This window comes from Pipistrellus hanaki, assembly GCF_964339955.1.
Source record: "Pipistrellus hanaki genome assembly, chromosome: 4".
Classification (NCBI taxonomy): domain Eukaryota; kingdom Metazoa; phylum Chordata; class Mammalia; order Chiroptera; family Vespertilionidae; genus Pipistrellus; species Pipistrellus hanaki.
In genome coordinates, this window is record NC_140506.1 from 80,617,538 (window position 1) to 80,638,399 (window position 20,862).

The following is a 20,862-nucleotide window of genomic DNA, read 5'->3' on the forward strand; positions in this document are numbered from 1 at the left end:
AGAGGTGAGGCATTTACAGAAACTGCATGAGGGTTGGGGGCTAGCCACCAAATGATATAATCATAATGAGCAATGAGCCCAAATGACTCAAAGGAGTGCTACACATCACTGGTTCAACAGGGAATGAATTTGTAATAGAATTATTCCAGTTTTACTTTTGAAGAGACAGAGGCTCTATTCTTGGTTGTAGCCCTTTAAACAGGACAAGTGTTTTGTATAATCAATGAAAGATGCTGAGGTAAAAGTCAGCATCTCTCTCTTTTTTTCCTTGCTTTTAGGTTTGGACACAAGTTGAATGTGTCAGATTTGTATAAATTAACAGACACAGTCGCCATCCGTGAACATGGGAATGGAAGACTGGTGTGTCTCTTACCCAGCAGTCAAGCTCGACAGAGTCCCTTGGGGTCTTCCCAGTCCCATGACGGCTCCTCAACAAATGGCAGCCCAATTATATTTGAAGAGTTAGAATATCATGAGCCTGTCTGCAGACAGCATTGCTCCAATAAGGATTTCAGGTATAACATGCATTTCCCTCCAGAAATAATCCTTTTGTTATATAAGGTCATATATACAATTCTAAGAATATCTCTTAGAATTACCTTGCTACTGTTTTGTTTTCTGCAGTGAACATGAATTTGATCCAGACTGTTACCAGATTCCTTTTGTGATTCTCTCTCTGAAGACATTTGGGCCCCAGGTTCATAGTCTTCTGCAGACACACGAGGGCACTGTGCCTTTATTAAGGTGAATAAACATGTCAAAACCATTGTGACGAGATGCCTTAGTTCTCTCTATAGAAAATCTCCCTCTCTGTCCACACCTTTCCCCAAGATAGTTTTAAGGAATGTGTGTCCTTAGCCTCGTTGTCAATTAAAATATATCTGAAATGGGTCCATTCACTTAGTATTCAACAAGAAAATGTTTGTGCTGAATTTTGGAAACATGAGTAGGACAGTTTCCTCTATATGGAGAAGAGATGATTATAAGTGTGTAATAGAAGTATGCACAAATGCTACGAGAGTACACACAAGCTCAAACAGTTGTAGATTTCAAAATTTGAGAGGTTAAAGTATTCTTTATAAGTTCATTTAACCACACCATCGGTCATTTGGTAGACAACATGGGTCAGCACAGGACTAATTTGCCTTAAGGCCTGCAGTACATTAAAACAAATGAATAATTGTCTTGGAATCCAGTTGCCTTATTTGTAACCCCCTCTGCTGGAAAACTGTTCAGGAATTTCTAGTACCATCAGAATGCGTCGAAGAGGTCAGTTCACCGTGATTGACTCCCAGTGACCTTAATTGTAACTCCAAACCCAGATTGTGGGCATTTAAATTATTACCTAGAGGCCCGGTAAACAAAAATTTGTGCACTCTAGGGGCCCCTCAGCCTGGCTGTGCCCTCTCACAGACCAGGAGCCTTAGGGAGATGTCTGACTGACAGCTGCTATGGAAGGCAACCCATGTGCCAGTGAGGGAGGCAGTGCCAGCCGGCAAGTGGCGAGCCTCACCTCCCAACCCCATTGCTCCACCCCTGCCACCTGTGGCCTCCCTCTGTGGGAGGCGACCAGTGGGGCAGTTGAGGGATGGCACCAGCTGGTGAACAGCCAACACTGTCCCCCAGTCACCCCTCTGTCACTGCCAGTTGCCCTCTGTCACCATCCCCTCCCTCTGCCTGCTGGAACCTGCTTTGGCTGACCTGGCACTGCCCACTCACCGGCCCCGCCCTCCACCACCCTGTCATTCCTCTGTTCGGTCAATTTGCATATTAGGCTTTTATTATATAGGATGGATACATTACAATAAAGTCTTCTGTTTAGCAGGTGCTTTGCTTTTCCATAATATTAATTGACCTTTTTTTTTCCAGCTTTCCAGATTGTTATGCTGCAGAGTTTGGTGAACTAGAAGTATTGCCAGAAAACCGAGGGGCTGTTCCCTTAGAACACCTCATCACCTGTGTTCCAGGTGTAAACATTGCCACTGCACAGAATGGCATCAAGGTAGTGAAATGGATTCACAACAAGCCCCCTCCTCCAAACACAGGTAGGTGTCGGGTGTTTGGTCCTTCTGAGCCCCATCTGTGGCTTTTATCTTAAACGAATGTAAAATATCAAATATCTCCTTTGATATTTCATAAAAGGTCTCTCTACAAGTAAAGTACAAAGGTTGGCAGAACTAAATTTTTTGAAAGTACCAGCATAAATTATGTAAAAAAAAATTTAAACCCAAATTCCACAGTAACAAGTCTACTTACCTACCTAATTTGGGGAAGCTTTCAACTTGTCAGTTAACTTGTCCTTTCAAAAATAATTTCAAGTATTTGAAGAAAATATCTCTGAATGCAGATTTACCTTTGAAATTGATTTAGCTGGACATTTCTGACTTTGATAAATGTGGAAACAGATTTAACTTTATTTGTTTTATTTTTATTTTGTATTGATTTTGTACAGAGAGGAAGTGAGAGAGATAGTTAGAAACATCGATGAGAGAGAGTCATCGATCAGCTGCCTCTTGCACACCCCCCACTGGGGACATGCCCGCAACCAAGGTACATGCCCTTGACCGGAATCGAACCCGAGAGCCTTCAGTCCCCAAGCCGACACTCTATCCATTGAGCCAAACCGGTTTCGGCCAGATTTAACTTTAAAGGACCAGGGCATTTGGACCTGGATTTGGGTGTGTTTCTGAGTTCTGGATAGTCCCTTAGTTGCAGGTTCCAATCCTGCTACCTGTGAACACTAAGTTGTTGTCTTTATACCTTCACTTCCTTTTCTGTGGCCCTCGGTACTTCCTTCTCTTCTCCCCTGACCTCCCCCTGCCCTTATGAAGAAAGGTATGGGTAACCAGGGAGCTTCTTACCCACTTACTGCCTTTCATTTCAGTCCTATAACACTCTGGGTTCCATATGTTATACTGTTAAAACTTCTCAATTACACAAACATTCAAGATAAGTGCAAAAACCAGTTTCTTAGTTTTATATCATGCTAGTTTTACATTCTTGCTTTCCATGGTTTCTCGGGCAATATTCTCAGCTTCTTTATGCATTATCTAGAGTCCTGGTGCACAGATTCATGTACTGGTGGGGGGCGTGGCCTGTGGGGATCGGCCCATTGTGGGAGCAGCTGCTCATCCCAGTCAGCTGAGTGGCTGTGGACCCGCCCTCTGAATGGTTGCTCCTGCTGTGGGAGTGCACTGACCACCAGGGGGCAGCTCTTGTGTTGAGCACCTGCCTCCTCGTAGTCAGTGCACGTCATAACAACTGGTTGACTAGTCATTCTGGTCATTCCTCTGTTGGGTTGCTGGGCTTTTATATTTAGAGATTAGTCTCTTCTGGGCTACCTGCTTGGTGACCTTTTATAACTGTGTTCCTGTGACCAAATTACAAGTGAATCTTATAATACAACCACCTTATAAACTGGAAACTTGCTGTTTTCACTTATGCTTTAAGTTAACACTGTGGTGAACTATTCTTTGCTTTGGCAACTTGACTTTGAGAAGGAGTGGGAAAGCCTTTGCCAGCCCATAAATAAGTTGGGCTAGCCTGTTAATTATATGGCACTTGAGTATAGAAACTGAGAGGTAAAGCAAACAGGTAGTTGGTCTTGTTTGCGTCATCAAGACTGAGCTCAAGCAAGGGAATCCAAGGTCAGTTACCTACCTTTTCCAGCCGCTGAAGTCATGCTTCATATCTTAACGTGTGTTCTTTTTTTCTCCCCATTATCTAGACCCTTGGCTTCTGCGGTCTAAAAGTCCTGTAGGTAACCCCCAGCTGATCCAGTTCAGTAGAGAAGTGATTGACTTACTGAAGAACCAACCATCCTGTATCATGAGAATTAGTAATTTCATCCCATCCTATCACCATCATTTTGCAAAGCAATGCCGGGTGTCAGACTATGGATATTCCAAGCTGATTGAATTATTAGAAGCAGTGCCTCATGTGTTGCAGGTAAGGAATGCTAAGGGATTATTGGTTAAAGATGGGGGTATTCCTCCATGACTTCTGCTACCTCAGCCAAAGAACCAGGAGAGCTGATAACCTGATTAATTCCTAAGAAGTCAATCAGAGCAAAACATCCTGAATAAGCTTTCTTTAGAGTGCAGAAGACATACACAGGGTGGCTTAAGTTTTTAGAAAGCTTCCAACTAAAAGGAAGTCCTTAGAGCACTGAGGGTTATTTTCCTTCTAATCTCCATGGACTGGCCTTCCTCCTATCACATACCTCTCCACACATGTTCACTGTTACATGGGAACTGCTGTGAACCTGGGCTTACCTTTCTTATAAATGAGTTGAAGACAGTTACTGTCTGGAGACTACCATTGATTCCTAAAAAGTCCTTGCCTATTCATTTATAGTGTTATAATAGTAAAATGTCCTAAAAAGCTTTAGCTGTCCTTTAGAGACAAAATTATTCACCCAGACTGATACCATGCTTTTTGTCTCTGTACTCATGACTGTTTTGAAGAGTGTGTAGGGCCAAAGAAAAGGTCCTACGCTCTGAGCAGTTGTTCATTTTGGTTTATAGTTTGTTGCTCTACCTGTGTTTCCAAATGAAGATCTCATGCATAAAGGGAGGAGTCCTCTGAGGCAGTAACAGGGAGAAAAGCCAGCAATAAGAAAGTCAGTGTCTGCCAAGGTTTTATGAGTATAAATAATCCAAGTTTTGATTTGCAGATTCTCGGAATGGGCTCCAAACGTTTGTTGACCCTTACACACAGGGCCCAGGTGAAGCGCTTTACTCAGGATTTACTAAAACTTCTCAAATCCCAGGCCAGCAAACAGGTTGTTGTGAGAGAATTCTCTCAGGCTTATCATTGGTGAGTTGATGAGAATTTTTTTTTAAAAAAAGAAATCAAATATTTTAAAACACTTTTTCAAAGCATTCTTTTGGAAAATTTATAAAGTTTTCCTGTCAAGCCATATTTGTCATTCTTTTCCTATTCCCATGGTTAAAATCTAGGTGTTTCTCAAAGGACTGGGAAGTCACCGAATATGGTGTCTGTGAGTTGATCGATATCGTATCGGAGATTCCAGACACAACCATCTGCCTGTCCCAACAAGATAATGAAATGGTGATTTGTATCCCCAAAAGAGGTATGTTGACTAGAAGAAAAAGACATATCTAAATGGTTGTTTTAACACGGAATCATGAAAGAGATGCATCTTTCTCCAGCTTATCCATGGTTCCCAAGATTCCATGGAAAGTGCTGTGTGAAAATGGCGGGTATGCAGTGGATCCAGGGTTCTGCAGAGTAGGTGGGACCACTTGTTGGAGGAAAAGCAAACCAGTGTTTTAGAATCCACCTGTCTCTTTTAACTCTGAGCTACTTTGCTATGCATACTTGAAAAGGAAAGAGATAAATCTGCATACTGTCATGTTTTTCCATGTTTCATCAATGTTTTTCTTTTTTTCTTTTTTTTTTTTAATATATTTTATTGATTTTTTACAGAGAGGAAGGGTGAGGGATAGAGAGTTAGAAATATCAATGAGAGAGAAACATAGACCAGCCGCCTCCTGCACACCCCCTACCGGGGATGTGCCCGCAACCAAGGTACATGCCCTTGACCGGAATCGAACCTGGGACCTTTCAGTCCGCAGACCTACGCTCTACCACTGAGCCAAACCGGTTTCGGCCATCAATGTTTTTCTTAACCTGGGCTCCTGCACAGCTCTGTATCCATGAAATTGTTGCACTTCACAGCTATGGCCAGTAATGCCATAGATAACTCAGGTGTGTCATGTTCAGTGTGGGTTAGGATGGGAGACAGGGGTGGGTGGCTAGAGAAATTATTTCTAGTTTATAAAATGAAGTATCTGTGTGTATGTGTATTTCATTGTACACATAATAGCCTGACTTCCTGCTGTTTTGTGCTTGAATGATTTTGAAAACCATCTACAAAGAGAGAGGAGTGTCTGTTTTAGGTTGTGTGTGTTTGGAAGGCAAAGATAAATGTAATCTGTGCATAGGACTAATAATATTAAGCACAAATGAATAGAAGGTGGTTGTGACTTATGTTTTTGTTTTAAAGAACGTACCCAGGATGAAATAGAAAGGACAAAACAGTTCTCCCAGGATGTGGTTGATTTGCTGAGGCACCAGCCCCATTTCCGGATGCCCTTTAATAAGTTCATCCCCTCTTACCATCACCACTTTGGCCGGCAGTGCAAACTTGCATACTATGGGTTTACCAAACTACTTGAACTTTTTGAAGCCATACCCAATATTCTACAAGTAAGTGAGGAAATTATTTTTCCCTCCCAGAGAAATAGGGAGTTATAAAATAGAATCAAAATTAGAAATATTTCTATCAGAAAAGCTATATTGTTGGTTCATTAGTATATAGTTTATGGTTTTTTCCTTCATTGTAGAAGAAAATCATTCCTCAAACTTGTGTTAGGGTGATTATTGAAAAAAGGATTAGGCTTAGTGAAAAAAAGGATTAAATACTTTAAATTTTTAAATTGAATATACTTTCATTAGCTTCATACCTTTCAAACCTTGTATGGGGATGAGTACATGAAGCAATACAAATGCTTAGTCGGTAAGTCATTGGTAACTTAAATCAGACTTCTTTTGTTGACTTTTATTAATATTGCCATTTTTGACCCTCAAAGTGCTTTTTACTTTTTAAAAATTTTTGTGGTAAGGATACACATTACCTATACCTACTTAACTATTTTTAGTGTACAGTTCAGTTATCCTATATAATATGCAAATTGACCAAACGGCAGAACAACCAGTCGCTGACCACCAGGGGGCAGATGTTCAACACGTGAGCTGCCCCCTGGTGGTCACTGCGCTCCCACAGGAGGAGCACCACTCAGTCAGAAGCCAGGGTCATGGCTGGTGAGCACAGCAGTGGTGGCAAGAGCCTCTCCTGCTTCCACAGCAGCACTAAGGATATCTGACTGCCAGCTTAGCCATCAGTCAGACATCCCCTTAGAGCTCCCGGACTTTGAGAGGGTGCAGGCCAGCCTGAAGGACACCCTCATTCCCCCCCCCCTCCCCGACCCTCCTCACCCCAGGAGGAATTTCATGCTCTAATGTTAAATGTATTTACATTGTTGTGCAACCAAGTTCCAGAAGTTTTAATCTTGCAAAACTATATTTATTATAGAACACCAAAGTGCTTTTTAGTTATTAACACATTTTGGGCCATTTAATTCCATGAATAATCGTAACTATTTTGCTGTTCCTTTCCTCTTGTGTATTTTCCAAGGTTTTGGAATGTGGAGAAGAAAAAATCCTCACTTTGACGGAGGTAGAGCGATTCAAAGCTCTAGCTGCCCAGTTTGTTAAACTCCTTCGGTCCCAAAAAGATAACTGCCTTATGATGTCAGATCTGCTCACAGAATATGCTAAGACTTTTGGTTACACGTTTCGTCTCCAAGACTATGATGTCAGCTCAGTTTCAGCTTTAACACAGAAGCTCTGCCATGTTGTGAAGGTAACAGATTTTTTCATGGGAAAACACTTGTGACATCATCTTCCTTGGGGCATTCACCTGTGCGTTAGCATTTCTGTAGGTGCACGCTGCACTACTTAGTGCTTCACGGCTTGCTTTGTACATAATTAACACCTTGTGAGGTAATAGAAGATGACTTCGGTTTGGCAGTTTAGAGTTTTGGACTTGCCTTTGTGTGTTTATAAGTGGCCTTGTCAGAGACATGTCGTCTTGAACTGATGAGGTCACCGTTTTATCCCAGGGTGTTGATTCTCAGTTGTGTCAGTCTCAGTGCTGCTGGCCTGAAGTTAGATCAGTCTACACAGATCTTCACCTCTGATATTGGGGGGAGACGGTAATCACAAATCTCTTCTCCTTCCAAATGTTGGCTCACTGAAGGAACAGGTGTAGGAGCAAGCTAGCTGAGAATTGCCTTTGTTGTTGAATGCTGGATTGGAGAGGGTCCCTCCCTCCTCTTCCCCGCCCTGCAGCGAACTGAGCTTCCCAGCCCTGATTTTCCAGCTGTGCCCACCCAAGAAAACCCACCACAGGGAGGGAGAAACGGAAAGGAAAACACGCAAAGTGGTGGCAGTTCTAGTCACGGGTCTGGAAGGAATCTGTTTATGTAGATGGGGAAAAACTGTCCTGAGGACGGAGACATGGCTGCTGGAGAGTGGAAAGAGCGGCCAGGAGTGGGGAACATTGAAGACCAAGGAGGAGGAATGGCCTGTGGCATCGCATGCTACTGAGAGGGCACGTGACACAGGGCTAATGTGACCCAGGGACCTAGCTACGTGAGCATGTTCGAGAGCTACTGAGAGGGTCTACTTGAGAGAGAAGATAGACAGAGGCGCAAAAGGGTGATGGGTGAGGAGGCAGGAGTTGTGAGAGTTGTCATTCAGTGGAAGGAGAGACGGCAAAGTTATATTTTTATTTTGATAAGAGAAAAGTGAGATAGGATGGATCAAAGTATAGGTAAACACGATATTTGTCACCAGGAAAAGAAGGGAGTTATCTTCTAAGAGCTATTTTTTGTCAAGTAGAAGGTGAGAGCAACTGCTTAGGGGGAGAGCATGGAGGAGGACTGCCGTTGTCATGGTGGTAAGTGGCAGAGTGACCAGGAAATCAGCAGGGATGCTGGGAGCAGGGAGAGCTCCCTGGAAGTGTGTGCTCATCGATATACTCTGTGAAAATGGTGGCTGGGCTGCTCAGTGCAGCTCCAGGACAGCAGATAGTTGAGCTCAAGATGAGACTTGGCCAGATGAGTACAACAAAAAGGCAAGGACAGAGGTGTTTAGAGTATTGACATGACTGCTAATTAGTGGCCCATCAGTGCCAAGATGGATGAAAGAGGAGCCAAAACAGGAGTCAATGCTGGTGAAGTTGCAGAAGGATGAGAATCTCTTTGTCTTCTCCCACCCAGCATCTGCTCTAGGCTCCCATTTGCATGTAGGATACATGGGAGGTTTGAATGAGTTACTTTGGAAGTGGGCACTGACAATATCCCCAGAGTGACCCCGGGGATAGGTGCCTGGAGTAGAGTCAAGTAGAAGGATGTCATTGGAGATGAGGAGTTAGAGGCACTGAAAGACCATGGTGTGGGACAGGCCCCGGGGAAGCTCACTCACCCAGGACGATGGCAGTGGTGGTGACTACAGACTTTGACGAATAAAGGTGACTGACCAGGAAGCTAGGCTGTGGAGGCAGGGACAGATGGGAAAGGCTACCCTAGTGCTACTTGATTTCCCGGGGAGCTTCTGGGAAATGCATTGCCCAGACTTCACCACTGCCTCTGAGATTCTTATGGAATTAGCCTGAGTGTGCTCTTAGCATTGGCATTTTTTATAAGCTGCCTGGGTGATTCTAATGTGTATCCAGGGCTGCAAGTCAAGGGATGTATTTAAGTAGCATCAAAGGAACAGGTTTTTGTTTTTTCCCTTGAATGGCTGGAGTAGTAGTAATGGTCTGGGCATCTAAGAAGATGACTTGTTCTCCCCTGGACATATAATATGATTGATTAAACCTCATACCTGCAGAGGAAATGTGTAGTGTAAATCTCAAATCCATAATCTTGATAAATGGAGAGGGGCGTCTACCTACCAGCTCCTGCCTTGGCTCTATGTGAACATCAGAACCATAGACATACTGGTATATCAAGTGCCACCCACCTCTGTCTGCCTCTGAGGACCCAAAACCCCAGCTAGGCCCTGGCAGGTGTATTTCAGTGGTTAGAGGGTTGGCCCGCACACTGAGGGTCGCATGTTTGATTTCCAGTCAAGGACATGACACATGCCTAGGTTTTGGGGGTCCATCCCCAGCCCCAGTCGGGGCTCATGTCTCTATCACATCCAAGTTTCTCCCCACCCCCTCCGCACCCCTCTTTAAAAAATTAGCTGGAAAGCCAGAAAAATGGGAAAACAGCTGTAATAGTAAATATTGGCTTGCCTGCCAATGCCTAAGCAGTGTATATACTGAAGCTCTGCCTATTTTAATTTCATTGAAGGCTCAATTCACAGACTCGTTCACCCCTTCCCAAGACCTGTGGGTCTCAGTCACCAAATGCTTATTTCTTCACATGTTTTTTGGTCCGCATATGGAACCTGTGTCTTTTTTGCAAGGTTTCCCTCCCAATATGTTTAAAAACTGAAATCCTTTACCTTCTTGAGAATCTGAAGGAATGGAGACCTAGACACGTAGTCAGTCATGAAAATACCAACTTTATGGCAGGTAACGATGGACTAGAATAATGCAGCTGGCCTTACAGTTAGAGTGGACCTGGTAGTCTGAATAAGCCTTCTGTCACCTCCCAGTCTAGCCCCTGGAACACACACATGGGGTGAGTGGTGTCTGCAGTCTAACCACCCCCACCCCAGCACAGCGACCCTTAATTCACAAGCTGGACCAGTGGATGCCAGCTGGCCAGTCTTGTCCCCTTCCCTTAGGGGGCAGTGGAGAGAATGTCCTAAGAGAGGGGGTGGTATGGATAGAAGTTTCTGGTTATGAACCAGGAGAAAGGGAGAGAATAATTTTACTAGAATGGTTGGTCTAGTGTCCCAAAGAAGCTGAAAACAAACCCACTCTTCAATTTAAGAGAAAGATTTAGAGACTTTTCCTCTATGGGTCCCATTAGCCAAATAAAACTAGCTGAGATTGGATAAGTTTGAATTCTTGTTTCCCCCAGGTTACTGATACGGAATCTGGCAAACAGATCCAGCTGGTCAACCGCAAGTCCCTGCGCTCTCTCACTGCCCAGCTGCTGGTATTGTTGATGTCTTGGGAAGGAGCCACCTTTCTTTCTGTTGATGAGCTCAAGAGATACTATGAAGCTACCCACAGCACTCTTCTCAACCCCCTTGAGTATGGATTCCTGACCCTGACCGAACTTCTGAAAAGTCTGCCTTACTTAGTTGAGGTATGAGTGCTCATGGTTCTTTAGAGCCATCGTAATGAAACAAGTTGGACATTTCTGGATTACCTAGTGGTCTAAATTAGAGGGTGTAGAGCTAAAAGGGACCAAATGGTCATTTTATAGTTGAACAAACGGAGGCAAGCTGTCCAAATGAGTGTCAAGCCAGGCCAAAGGCCCTGGCCTCCTGATTCTTGAACTGGGGAACCTCTGTCCTGCATCAGGCTGGATTTTGCTACCGTACCCCTCTCTGAATTAGAGCGATTGCATGGTGACTTCATGTGACGTACCAGTCAAATGTAGGTCAGAGAGGAAGATGGACTGGCTGGTCACCCAAGGCACCCTTCCAAGAGTGGCACTTCCAAGATTAGAAGAATTGTTAGAGAATAAGGTCCTAGAAAAATTACCAAAATTGAAAAAAAAAAATTTACCAAAATGGACTGGAAGTTAAAAATTAGACTGTTTGCCACAAAAGAGACTTTGGATGTCATTGAAATTTTACCACTGAAAAAGACACTAGGACCAAATGGGTTAACAATTGGGTTTTAACTAACCCTTAAAGAATGAACTTCTTAAAAAGTATTATAGGCCACTTGATGCAAAGCTCACAATTTCATTTTTTGAAGCCAAAATACCAAACTTGAATACGAAAGCCTCATATGGTCACTCAAAAGAAAGGGAGTTTAAATAGAATATTCATCAATAAAATCCAAAAGAGTAACATACCATTGTTCTCATATAACCATGTGATCAATAATTAAATAACTAAAAGGTATTGACAGAAAATTTCTCCTTGGCCAGACTTCATTCAGGCTCCCCAGAGCAGCTTTCTAGACCAGCAGTCACCAACCTTTTGCACCTCACAGACTACCAGTCATCTGCGGACCACCGGTTGGCGACCACTATTCTAGACTAGACCTTCACCTTGGATGTCAGTTAGGAATTTTCCATCAACAGCCTCCCTCCTTGCTTGGCTATAAATCCCCATTTTTTGTTGTTATACAATTGACCCTTAAACAACATGGAGCTCTGGGGCACCACCTCCACGCAGTCGACAATCATGTATAATGTTTGACACTCAAAGACTTCCATTGCCCCTCAGTATCCACAGGGGATTGATTCTCAGAACCCCTCGGATACCCCTGTCCAACAGATGTCTCCTGTATAAAGTGGCATAGATCAGTGCATCCACTTAATCAGTGGACTCCCAACCACAGATCAAAAACAGTACAGGTATCCAGCGAAAAAAATGTGCGTATAAGTGGACCCTTGCAGTTCAAACCTGTGTTGTTTAAGGGTCAACTGTATTCAGAAGTGAGTACAGTTCTACTAAGGCTATTTCTCTTCCCCTATTCTCTTCCTGAATAAAAAGTACCTGTTTGGCCTGTGGACTAAAGGGTCCCGGGTTCGGTTCTGGTCAAGGGCATGTACCTTGGTTGCTGGCACATCCCCAGTGGGAGGTGTGCAGGAGGCAGCTGATCCATGTTTCTAACTCTCTATCCCTCTCCCTTCCTCTCTGTAAAAAAATCAATCATATATATATGTGTGTGTGTGTATGTGTGTATATATATGTATGTATATATTTAAAAGTACCACTTTAGCTACTGTCTAGTTCAAGCTTTCTTTCACAATATCTAATTAAACATTTTCTGAACTCTTGTTAGTCACCTGTTATGCGAGCACCAGTTCTGGGTAATGTAAATGGATGTTCAAGGCAAAAGACTTTCCATGGCCAGCTGAGGTTGGCAAATGTCCCTTCTGCAGAATCTCAGTGCACATTAAAGATTTTGAAAGGTTTATGGTAAAGAAATTTGCTTACTTTACTTGAAAACAGAAGAGCTTTGGACCATTTTCCCCTTGTTGATTTTGTTGTTTTTTAGAAGAATGCCAACATCCTCATCCTGCACACCGAGTTCTTTGGAACACCACTTTGGGAGATGAGGTTTAGTGGCCTCAGCCCCCAGGCCTGATACAGCTCTCTCTGCCCAAGGGCTTGCCTCCCACCCTTCGTGCTAACCTTTTTGTTTGAGACCCCGGTGTGTCACTCTCCTTCCTTTCTGACACACCGCTTCTCCAGACCTTTGCCCTTTTGGACTTGCAAATAGGACTTGGTTTTGCTTAAGGCTCCAGCTCTCTCTGGGAGGAGATCCTTGAATGAATCCCTCCTTGACTCCATTTTTAGGTTGGTTTGGTACCTTGTCACTCTCAGTTGGAGGCCCTCACTTCTGGGGTTGGGGGCAGCCTTTCTGGGAGTGTCTAATGCTGCATTTTTCTCTTGGACCAGGTTTTCACTAATGATAAGACAGAGGAGTGTGTGAAGCTCACAAGTCTGTATTTGTTTGCCAAGAATGTGCGGTCTTTGCTTCGTACTTACCACTACCAGCAGCTTTTTCTTCATGAGTTTTCCGTGGCCTATTCCAAATATGTCGGAGAAACAGTGCAACCCAAGGCTTACGGCTTCAGTAGCGTAGAGGAACTCTTGGGAGCAATCCCACAGGTGGGTGTTTTCTGAGCTTCTTGGAGGGTCTTCCTGGAGAGCCACAGGCTTACTCTCCTGAGCAGAATAAGGAAATGGCAGGTGTTTTGAACAGATCCTTTCATAACATACAGTTTGTATAAAATGAATGCTTTTAGTGTTCCTCCTTCATTCTGCAAAGCTCTTTTATATTCCCATATGCCTGACGAGGAAGTCCTAGATCCTGCCCTCAGGAAGGTGAAGGGCATTGGAGAGTCAGGACTCCCCAGCAGGTGGTAAGTCAGGACACCTCAGCCACCAGTGGGCACACGGTGGAGGGCCGTTGCAGGCCAGGCAGGCACCAGAGCCAAGTTGTGAAGGGTGTGTGGACCACGTGGCGTAGAGGGGAGAGGACAACCTAGGCAGAGGGGATGCGTAAGCACATGCCTGACCGTGAAGTACGAGCTTGTTACGGGGGCTTTGCTCCTCTGGATGCGGAGCAGCACTCCGTGAAGAGCAAGGAGAGGCCTTCGGGTTTGCTTGTGAAAAACACCACAGTCAGTGCTGTGCGTGGTCCAGTTGAGAGAAACAGGAGGGAACAGGGAGCGTGGCCAGGACTCTGGCCATTGCCCGGGTCAGGGTGTGAGTTGTGAAGGGATTGAGCCTGAGTGAAAACAGTAGAGCACGTAGTTAGGGACACGTGAGAGCTGAGGTCAGGGCCCTGCTGACCGCTGCCTGTGGGAGCGCTCAGGAGCCCAGGGCGTGGCCGAAGAGGCAAAGAGCTGCCAGCAGCATTAGGTGGAGGGCTTTGTTTAGGATAATGAATTTAGTTTGAGGCGTCTGGGAGATCTTCATGAATTCTTTGGGGGGTGTTTAGTTTCTGGAAAAAGTAGTAAGGGTTCTCATGTGAGAACTATCTTCATTTATAGATCAGAACTGGTGTTTAGAAGATGATCTTTTTAAAAGCCATAAAGAATATTTTTAAAGCTGAGTCTCATGATTTTTAGACTGCACAGCTTTTCAAAAGGGGCATGTTTTTGCCAGCCTCTATTGCTTTAAAAAAGTATAGAAAGTTTTTTTCTTGGCATTAATTCAGTTTTAAATTCTAGTATGTTTAAGGAAGACGCGGGTCACATTCTTCCTGAAGTTTAGGGCTTATCTCCCCTCCTTTTCCATTGCTTAACCAGGAGTATGTCTTGTATGCAGGTGGTCTGGATAAAAGGACATGGTCATAAGAGAATTGTAGTGTTAAAAAATGACATGAAAAGTAAGTAAGCGCCCATCCCTGCCCCTGAAGAAACCCCAGTTCTCTCACTGACTTCTCCCTCTGACAGGTGCTCTTTGTCCTCTAGGTCATTTGAGTTCAAACTGGCCCTTGGCTACTGAGCGTATTCTGGAGGTGCCCAAATCTTGCACAGCCATGGAACTCAAACTTGGAGCAAATGATAATGGTAAGAAAGGACAGACAGGGCAAAGCTGTTGAATTCTAGCAGAAATGGGGATGGGGTAGGAGGGACTCAGTGTGCTACTTTCATGAATTAAAGTTAAGTTTCCATACATTTTTTCAAAGTATTTGGTTAAAAGCAGAGAAAAAAACTGGCCTATATTTGATAGCATTTTATGGTTCACTGATTAATGTTCTTAAGGGATGCTAGCACCCTGCTCCCCCTCCAAATGTTAACATGTCAACCCAATTCAGGTGTTAACGGGAAAAAATTATTCTGACACTCTTTTTAGAACAGTATTTCACCATTGCAATAGGGTCAGCTCTGCTGCAAGATCAAACTCAACTCTGAATACAACAAGGACAAGTGGGTTTATAGTCAAGGGCATCAGTGGATGGAAAATCACCAAGGGGAGACATCAGAGGTAGGGGGATTCTAGCCGAACAGACCGAAGAGGATCCTTGTGAAAAGCAGGCCAAGGACTTAGACATGGCAGTGCTGGGGTCGGGAGGTGAGGAACTTGGTCAGATTGCGTGACTCAGGGATTCTCGGTAAACTGACTTCCCAGCATTTTTGCTGAGATTCAGCAAGGACAGGATAGACATGGAAGGCCAAGGTCAGGTTCTAGCGGAGAATAGGGCTAGGAGGAGTCTGAAGTTGGGTCAGGGACATCCCTGGGTAGGACTGATGGTAAATTCATTCATGTTACTCAAAACAACATTGAATCACTTAGATTTTATGTGGAACCATCTCTGTAGGTGTAAATCAGCTCACTTGAATTTTAACTTTATTGAAATATTTTTTAATCCATTGTTATGTATGAAAATTTTGTCTTCATTGAACTCTGACAGTCATTAGTGTTATTGTGTTCTGTGATTATGACTCAGTTATGTAACACTTTACATTTTATAAAGCACCTTAATGTAACCCATCTCTCTCAGCTATCACAACAACCTTCAGCAGTTGTTACCTGCGTTCCAAAATTCCCAGAGGTGAAGTACAATAGCTTACCCAGAATCACTCAGCTAGGAAGTGACATAATTGGACCTAAGTCTGTAAATGCTGAGCTTTGTTCCTTTAACTACTGTGCACCCCTTCTGTGGGTTTTTATTTCCCTCCTTCAGGAGCTTACTGTGGGGCCCTTTTTTCTCAGATGGGGTCTTGGGGAGATCTTGGCTTGTGGCTCTTCAGTTACCAAAGACAGACTCAGATCTTTCTGTTAATGGCCTTTTTTTTAAACCTTGAGTTATTGAGTACTTCCTGCCACTTTTCCAGTTTAAGGCTTTGAAACAAAGCTTCAGGCAGACTTGTGTGGACTGTCCTGATGGGCCATACCTACCTCTCCTGTCCAGGGCCCAGTCCAACGGAGGAGGAGCTTCTCCGCCTGACCAGTGCCTCCCCTGTGGACCTACTGTGCGCACCTGTGCCCTCCTGTCTGCCGTCCCCTCAGCTGAGGCCAGATCCTGTCATCCTTCAGTCTGCCGATCTAATTCAGTTTGAGGAACACCCTCAAGAACCTTCTGGTAGGATATTTTGTGTTAGGGGCTTAAAAGACAAAATTGCATGCCAATATATTAAGTGTGTGATGGAGGTGGGAGAAACTATACCTTTTCAGGCCCAGAATACCTGTGCTGATTATTTAGGACACACTTTTCCTCTCAGGGTTCCTCCTGAGCCTGCCTGGGTTTAGGGAGCAAGCAAGGGAGTGATGATGCGACTTGAGGGATGGTACAGCTGGGCTACATAGGAGGCTCACTCATCACCAAACATGCCGCCCCTCTGGCGGGGTCTCCATGATGGCTCCAGGGGGTGAGGGTGGGGCTTTATGAATGGGGAGGGCAGGGATGGGCATCTGTCCTGACTACAGACCCTGCACAGTGTCTGAGAAGGAAGAGGAAGCTCACAGGGTTGCGTGCTGACTCCAGCCCATGGTGCACCGCTCCCCCTGCGTGACTGACACTGCGCTGGGGCTGACAGACTCAGCACATTTAGGTGGCAGGCAGAGCTTGTGTGGTTCCTGGAGATGAATCTAGGTCCAGGCTGCCTGACCAGGAAGTGGCAGAGTTAGGATTTGAACCCAAGGCCTCCTGTCTTTCTGCGTCGTCATCTGACATGATGGCCCTTCTGCTCAAACGAGGAACTTCCTTGTCGTCCTCCGTGTGAGCAGCCCTTCTCCACCCTGCTGCCGAGCTGCTTTCCTGGCCACAGGGACCGCTCCTGGCCACCTGGCTGCTCTCACACCCTTAGTCCTCTCTAGCATCCAAGAGCAGTGAGAGAACTGAGCTGTTTATCCGGAAAGTGGAGCCAGGGAACCATACGCCTGGCTTCTGAGACTGATCTAGCTTGTGGTAAAAGCAGGGCGTGTCCCCTGGAGAGCATGACTGGCGCTGGTGGGAGATGGACATGAGCTCTTCCATGGGGTGTAGCCTGGGTGCACTTAGCGTACATGCACCACTAGATACAGCGGCCATCCACACGTTACAAGAGAGAAAACTTTTGAATGGTGTGAGCAGTTCTGTCTGCTATTCTCTGAAAGCCAGCCCGAGAAGGGAGCTGGGCTGTGCGTCACTCTCACTTTCTGCGTGCCTTCAGTGTGAGTCCAAGGCAGCACGGCTTCTCTGTATGCACAGCAGCATCTCAGGAGCACCGCTGAGTGAGACTTCCGGGGTTTTCTAGGGCAGTTAGGACTCTGTGCAATACCTCTTCCCCCTCCCCCCACCTTAGACCACAGAGTAAGGTCCTCTGTCAGGGCCAGTCCTCTGCCAGGGCCCTTCTGGGACCTTAACTACCTGACAGGGTGAATGGGCAGAGAAGCCAAAGTAGGGGGGAAAAAAAAATGTTTTTAAATCATTGCTCAATGATTTGAAGGCAAAAGTGAAGATTTCTAAAACTTTGTAATCCAGGGGAGAGCTGAGATGCAGTTTATAAATATTTGACTGTGACACATAATGGCCATACAGTTGATATGTAAATGGTAGCATGGGTGTGACATTTGGGGGGTTATTTTTTTAAATAGGTTTTTTTTGTGTGAAAAGATGAGAAACTAAAAACTAATACTTCTTGCAGGTCCTAGAACTAAATCTGTTTGCTTCTCTGTGTTTACAGAAATTAGGATTTTAAACCAAGAAGAAAACACTGAACCAGTAAATAATGAAAAGTTGACCTCCGACTCCAGCTCCTCTTGTGTCCCGGCACCTCCCTGCCCCCCCTCGGACGCCCCAGAGTCCCAGCTCAGCAAGGGCCCTGTGGAAAGCCCAGCCAAAAAGCAGCCCAAAAATAGAGTAAAATTGGCAGCCAACTTTTCCTTTGCACCTGTAACCAAGCTCTGACTAATTCTGAACATAGAAGTAGGACGGAAACGCTGTCTGATCTGCACACACAGTGGGTTCAGAAGACACAGCCCTTGCTGTTTTAATGGAAACCCCTAGAAGCCAGCTCCTCCACCTTTAGATGTATTCCATGTTTCATTTTTTTTTTCCATTGAACACAACTTGGAGCTGAAGTTTTTCTACTCTTCTCCCCCCCCCCCCCAATTATTTGAAAACAAAAGTCCTGGCATTTGTTAAAGAATTCTTAATATATTTTACCAAATTTTTTCTTAATTATTATGAAATATAATGGAAGAAAGCAGTAAGAACTGGGCTAGAAGGAAGTAGTTTTACTTCCATTAAGCCACATCAGTGGCATCATCCTCCATGTAGCATAATAGAGTCTCTAAGCCTTTGCTTACTGATACTTTCAGGTGGTATTAATCATATGCATGATGTGTCTTGAAGCAAAGCCTGTTCAGTGGCCTGCGTGTTCACACACTGGAGGAGGGTGGGCCAGAAGTAAGAATGTATGTATTTTCAGGTTGGATATCAAGGTCCTGGCTTCCATGTGACTTGTAAGAGTGCCTTGTTTTTTTTTTATTTTTTATTTAACTATGTCTGTAATTGACAAAAGTGGCTTCATCACAGAAATTTTAAAATGTTTTTCCACTTTGGGGTTCCATTTAGGAGCTTCTAGAAAGTTGATGATTTAAGCTTCCCTTTTATGTTAAGTTCCAGTTTGACATGCATTAGGTAAAGGAAAAGGAGATGGTCTTGGTGTCATGAATTTAAAGTCAGTGTTTGAAGTCCACACATGATTGTGTGTCAAGAGGCAATGTTGGGAAGAGTGTCTCGCTCTCGAGTATGCAATGCATAAAGTTCAAATCGGCTGAGGGGTGAGGTGCTTCATCTGGGGCGGTGCGGGTACTCTTCCCACCAGGAACACACAGAAATTACAGCTAAACATAGAAAGGCCAAGGCTGGTCAACTTAACTTGGTTTTTGTCCTTTTAAAGCTGGTTTTGATAGTTGGGAAGCTCTGTTTGTGTGTGTTTGTGTGTCTTAATAGTGTCTAACGCGGTTACTTCTTGCTGTTGGAAGCATGTGCAGGTTTTTTGTGATATCTGATGTTGGTGTTTGGGAAAAGCCAACCTGTGAGGGAGCACTGCCCTGTCGAATGACCTTCGCCCCGAGGCGGCTGAGGCATCGGTGACAGGTGGCCTCTCGCCCCTCCTAGAGAAGCCTGACATTTACAATGGGTTGTATTTGTCGGGCAAAAGGCGAGTTCGTTCATAGAGCAGAAAGAACCTGTTGACAGAAGGTCTTCCACTAGTCAGATGGTTTCTTTGGGGGAAATGTTTATATTTTGTAATTTCTGGAAAGCCAGAAAACGGGCTCTGATTTTATAGCCAGCATTTTAATAAAATGCCACAAAATAAGGGCTATAGAGAGATTTTTACAAGATAGATGTTTGTTCCCCAAATCTTTTCTATGAAGCCAGTGATTCCCAGTTCTCAAGACGTAGCCCCAATCAAGATGGAACTACATTGGAAAAGCCTCTGAGCGTGAAGGCGCCTCGCGATCCCGCTGGAGGCTTTTCCTCCACAGACGTAGTGGGACAGGAAGTACAATGCAGATGTGCAGTCTTTTAAAAGAAGCTTTTAAACAATGGGATAGAGTTAGTGTTGAGGACATCAGTTGCCTTATCCTGAGATTTGATGAGGCTGAGTTTGCACACTTGGACTTTAGTTTTTGCTCTCATGTAAAGAACTGTGGACTTAAAAACGTAAGAGGTACTATTACAAGTCACAAGGAACAGTCTCAAAGAGCAGCTTCTTTGGGCAACAAAGAAGAGACTGACGTTGTATGCAGTCACGTGAGTGTGGTCGCACCATTTGCTGGAGTCGCCAGTCAGCCTGGGCCACGTGTATGACTAGCAATCGCTGTGTGAAGATAGGGAAATACAGCGAAGTTCAATGTGTTCATAATGTATTCCACAATGGCCAGTCCGATTACTATCTATTTTTTTTAATCCAGAGGCTTAATTAAATGATGTAACCAAATGATATATAAGAATTAAGACAATGAAATTCTTGATTTCTCAGTGGAAAGACATACCGGATTAGATTTATCTTTAAAAAAAAAAAAAGACAAAAGTTACCACCACAACCCCCTTCCCCATCTTGCACTGTTTGTTTTGGATTGGGCTTGGGGGAGAAATGTTTTTCTTAACTGTCTATTTTGTTTGAACACTTTTTGTGGTTCAAGTGCTGTTTTGTGTGTTGGGACCAAACAGTTGTCAATAAACTTTACAAGCAAGCATCCGATGTGAGTGTTCCGAGTGAGTGTGTGAGGGGAGGGAGTATAAGCCAGTCCAGTTCTATCATCTTTTCATTTTGGGTTCCTCGAACTTCCCACACTTTCTGAAAATCGGCGGTGGAGACAAATTGATCTTGATACTTTGGAGGCCCTTTTAATTTGGCACCCAGCCCTGGCAGGTGACTGGGTATGGGTCCTTTGTGGTCAGGACTCTGAGGTTTGCAATCTAGTTCCAGGTTACAATCATGTGTGGAGAAAATAGAATAAGCACAGAATGCTCCAGTTATAAAATGGATAATTTTTTAGACTCTCCTGTGAAAGAAATCCATTTTGCAGGCTACCTCAGTCTTGGTACCTGCCAGGCATGCTTTTTAATAAGCCCTTTGGGAGAACACATTTTATAGATTCCATTATGAAGCCTTTCCCTGAGACCACCATTACCACTCAGCCCTTGTACAAATCTGAAAGAACCCAGAAGAG

The 20,862-nt window shown here is 44.4% G+C and overlaps 1 protein-coding gene across 2 annotated transcripts in view; it reads left to right on the forward strand.

Moving 5' to 3' along the window:
- The window catches only part of MARF1 (meiosis regulator and mRNA stability factor 1), a 40,305-nt gene extending 19,915 nt beyond the window's left edge, over window positions 1–20,390 (forward strand). For both annotated transcript variants that reach the window (XM_084881096.1, XM_084881097.1), the window contains exons 14-27: window positions 279–515; window positions 625–744; window positions 1,870–2,045; window positions 3,728–3,948; window positions 4,676–4,818; window positions 4,962–5,095; window positions 6,032–6,234; window positions 7,223–7,450; window positions 10,629–10,859; window positions 13,138–13,350; window positions 14,515–14,575; window positions 14,661–14,759; window positions 16,106–16,276; window positions 17,859–20,390. In XM_084881096.1, coding sequence (XP_084737222.1) covers window positions 279–515; window positions 625–744; window positions 1,870–2,045; window positions 3,728–3,948; window positions 4,676–4,818; window positions 4,962–5,095; window positions 6,032–6,234; window positions 7,223–7,450; window positions 10,629–10,859; window positions 13,138–13,350; window positions 14,515–14,575; window positions 14,661–14,759; window positions 16,106–16,276; window positions 17,859–18,082 — 2,461 coding nt within the window. In that variant the 3' untranslated portion in view covers window positions 18,083–20,390. The remainder of the gene's footprint in view (window positions 1–278; window positions 516–624; window positions 745–1,869; window positions 2,046–3,727; window positions 3,949–4,675; window positions 4,819–4,961; window positions 5,096–6,031; window positions 6,235–7,222; window positions 7,451–10,628; window positions 10,860–13,137; window positions 13,351–14,514; window positions 14,576–14,660; window positions 14,760–16,105; window positions 16,277–17,858) is intronic.
- The last annotated feature ends 472 nt before the right edge of the window (window positions 20,391–20,862 follow it).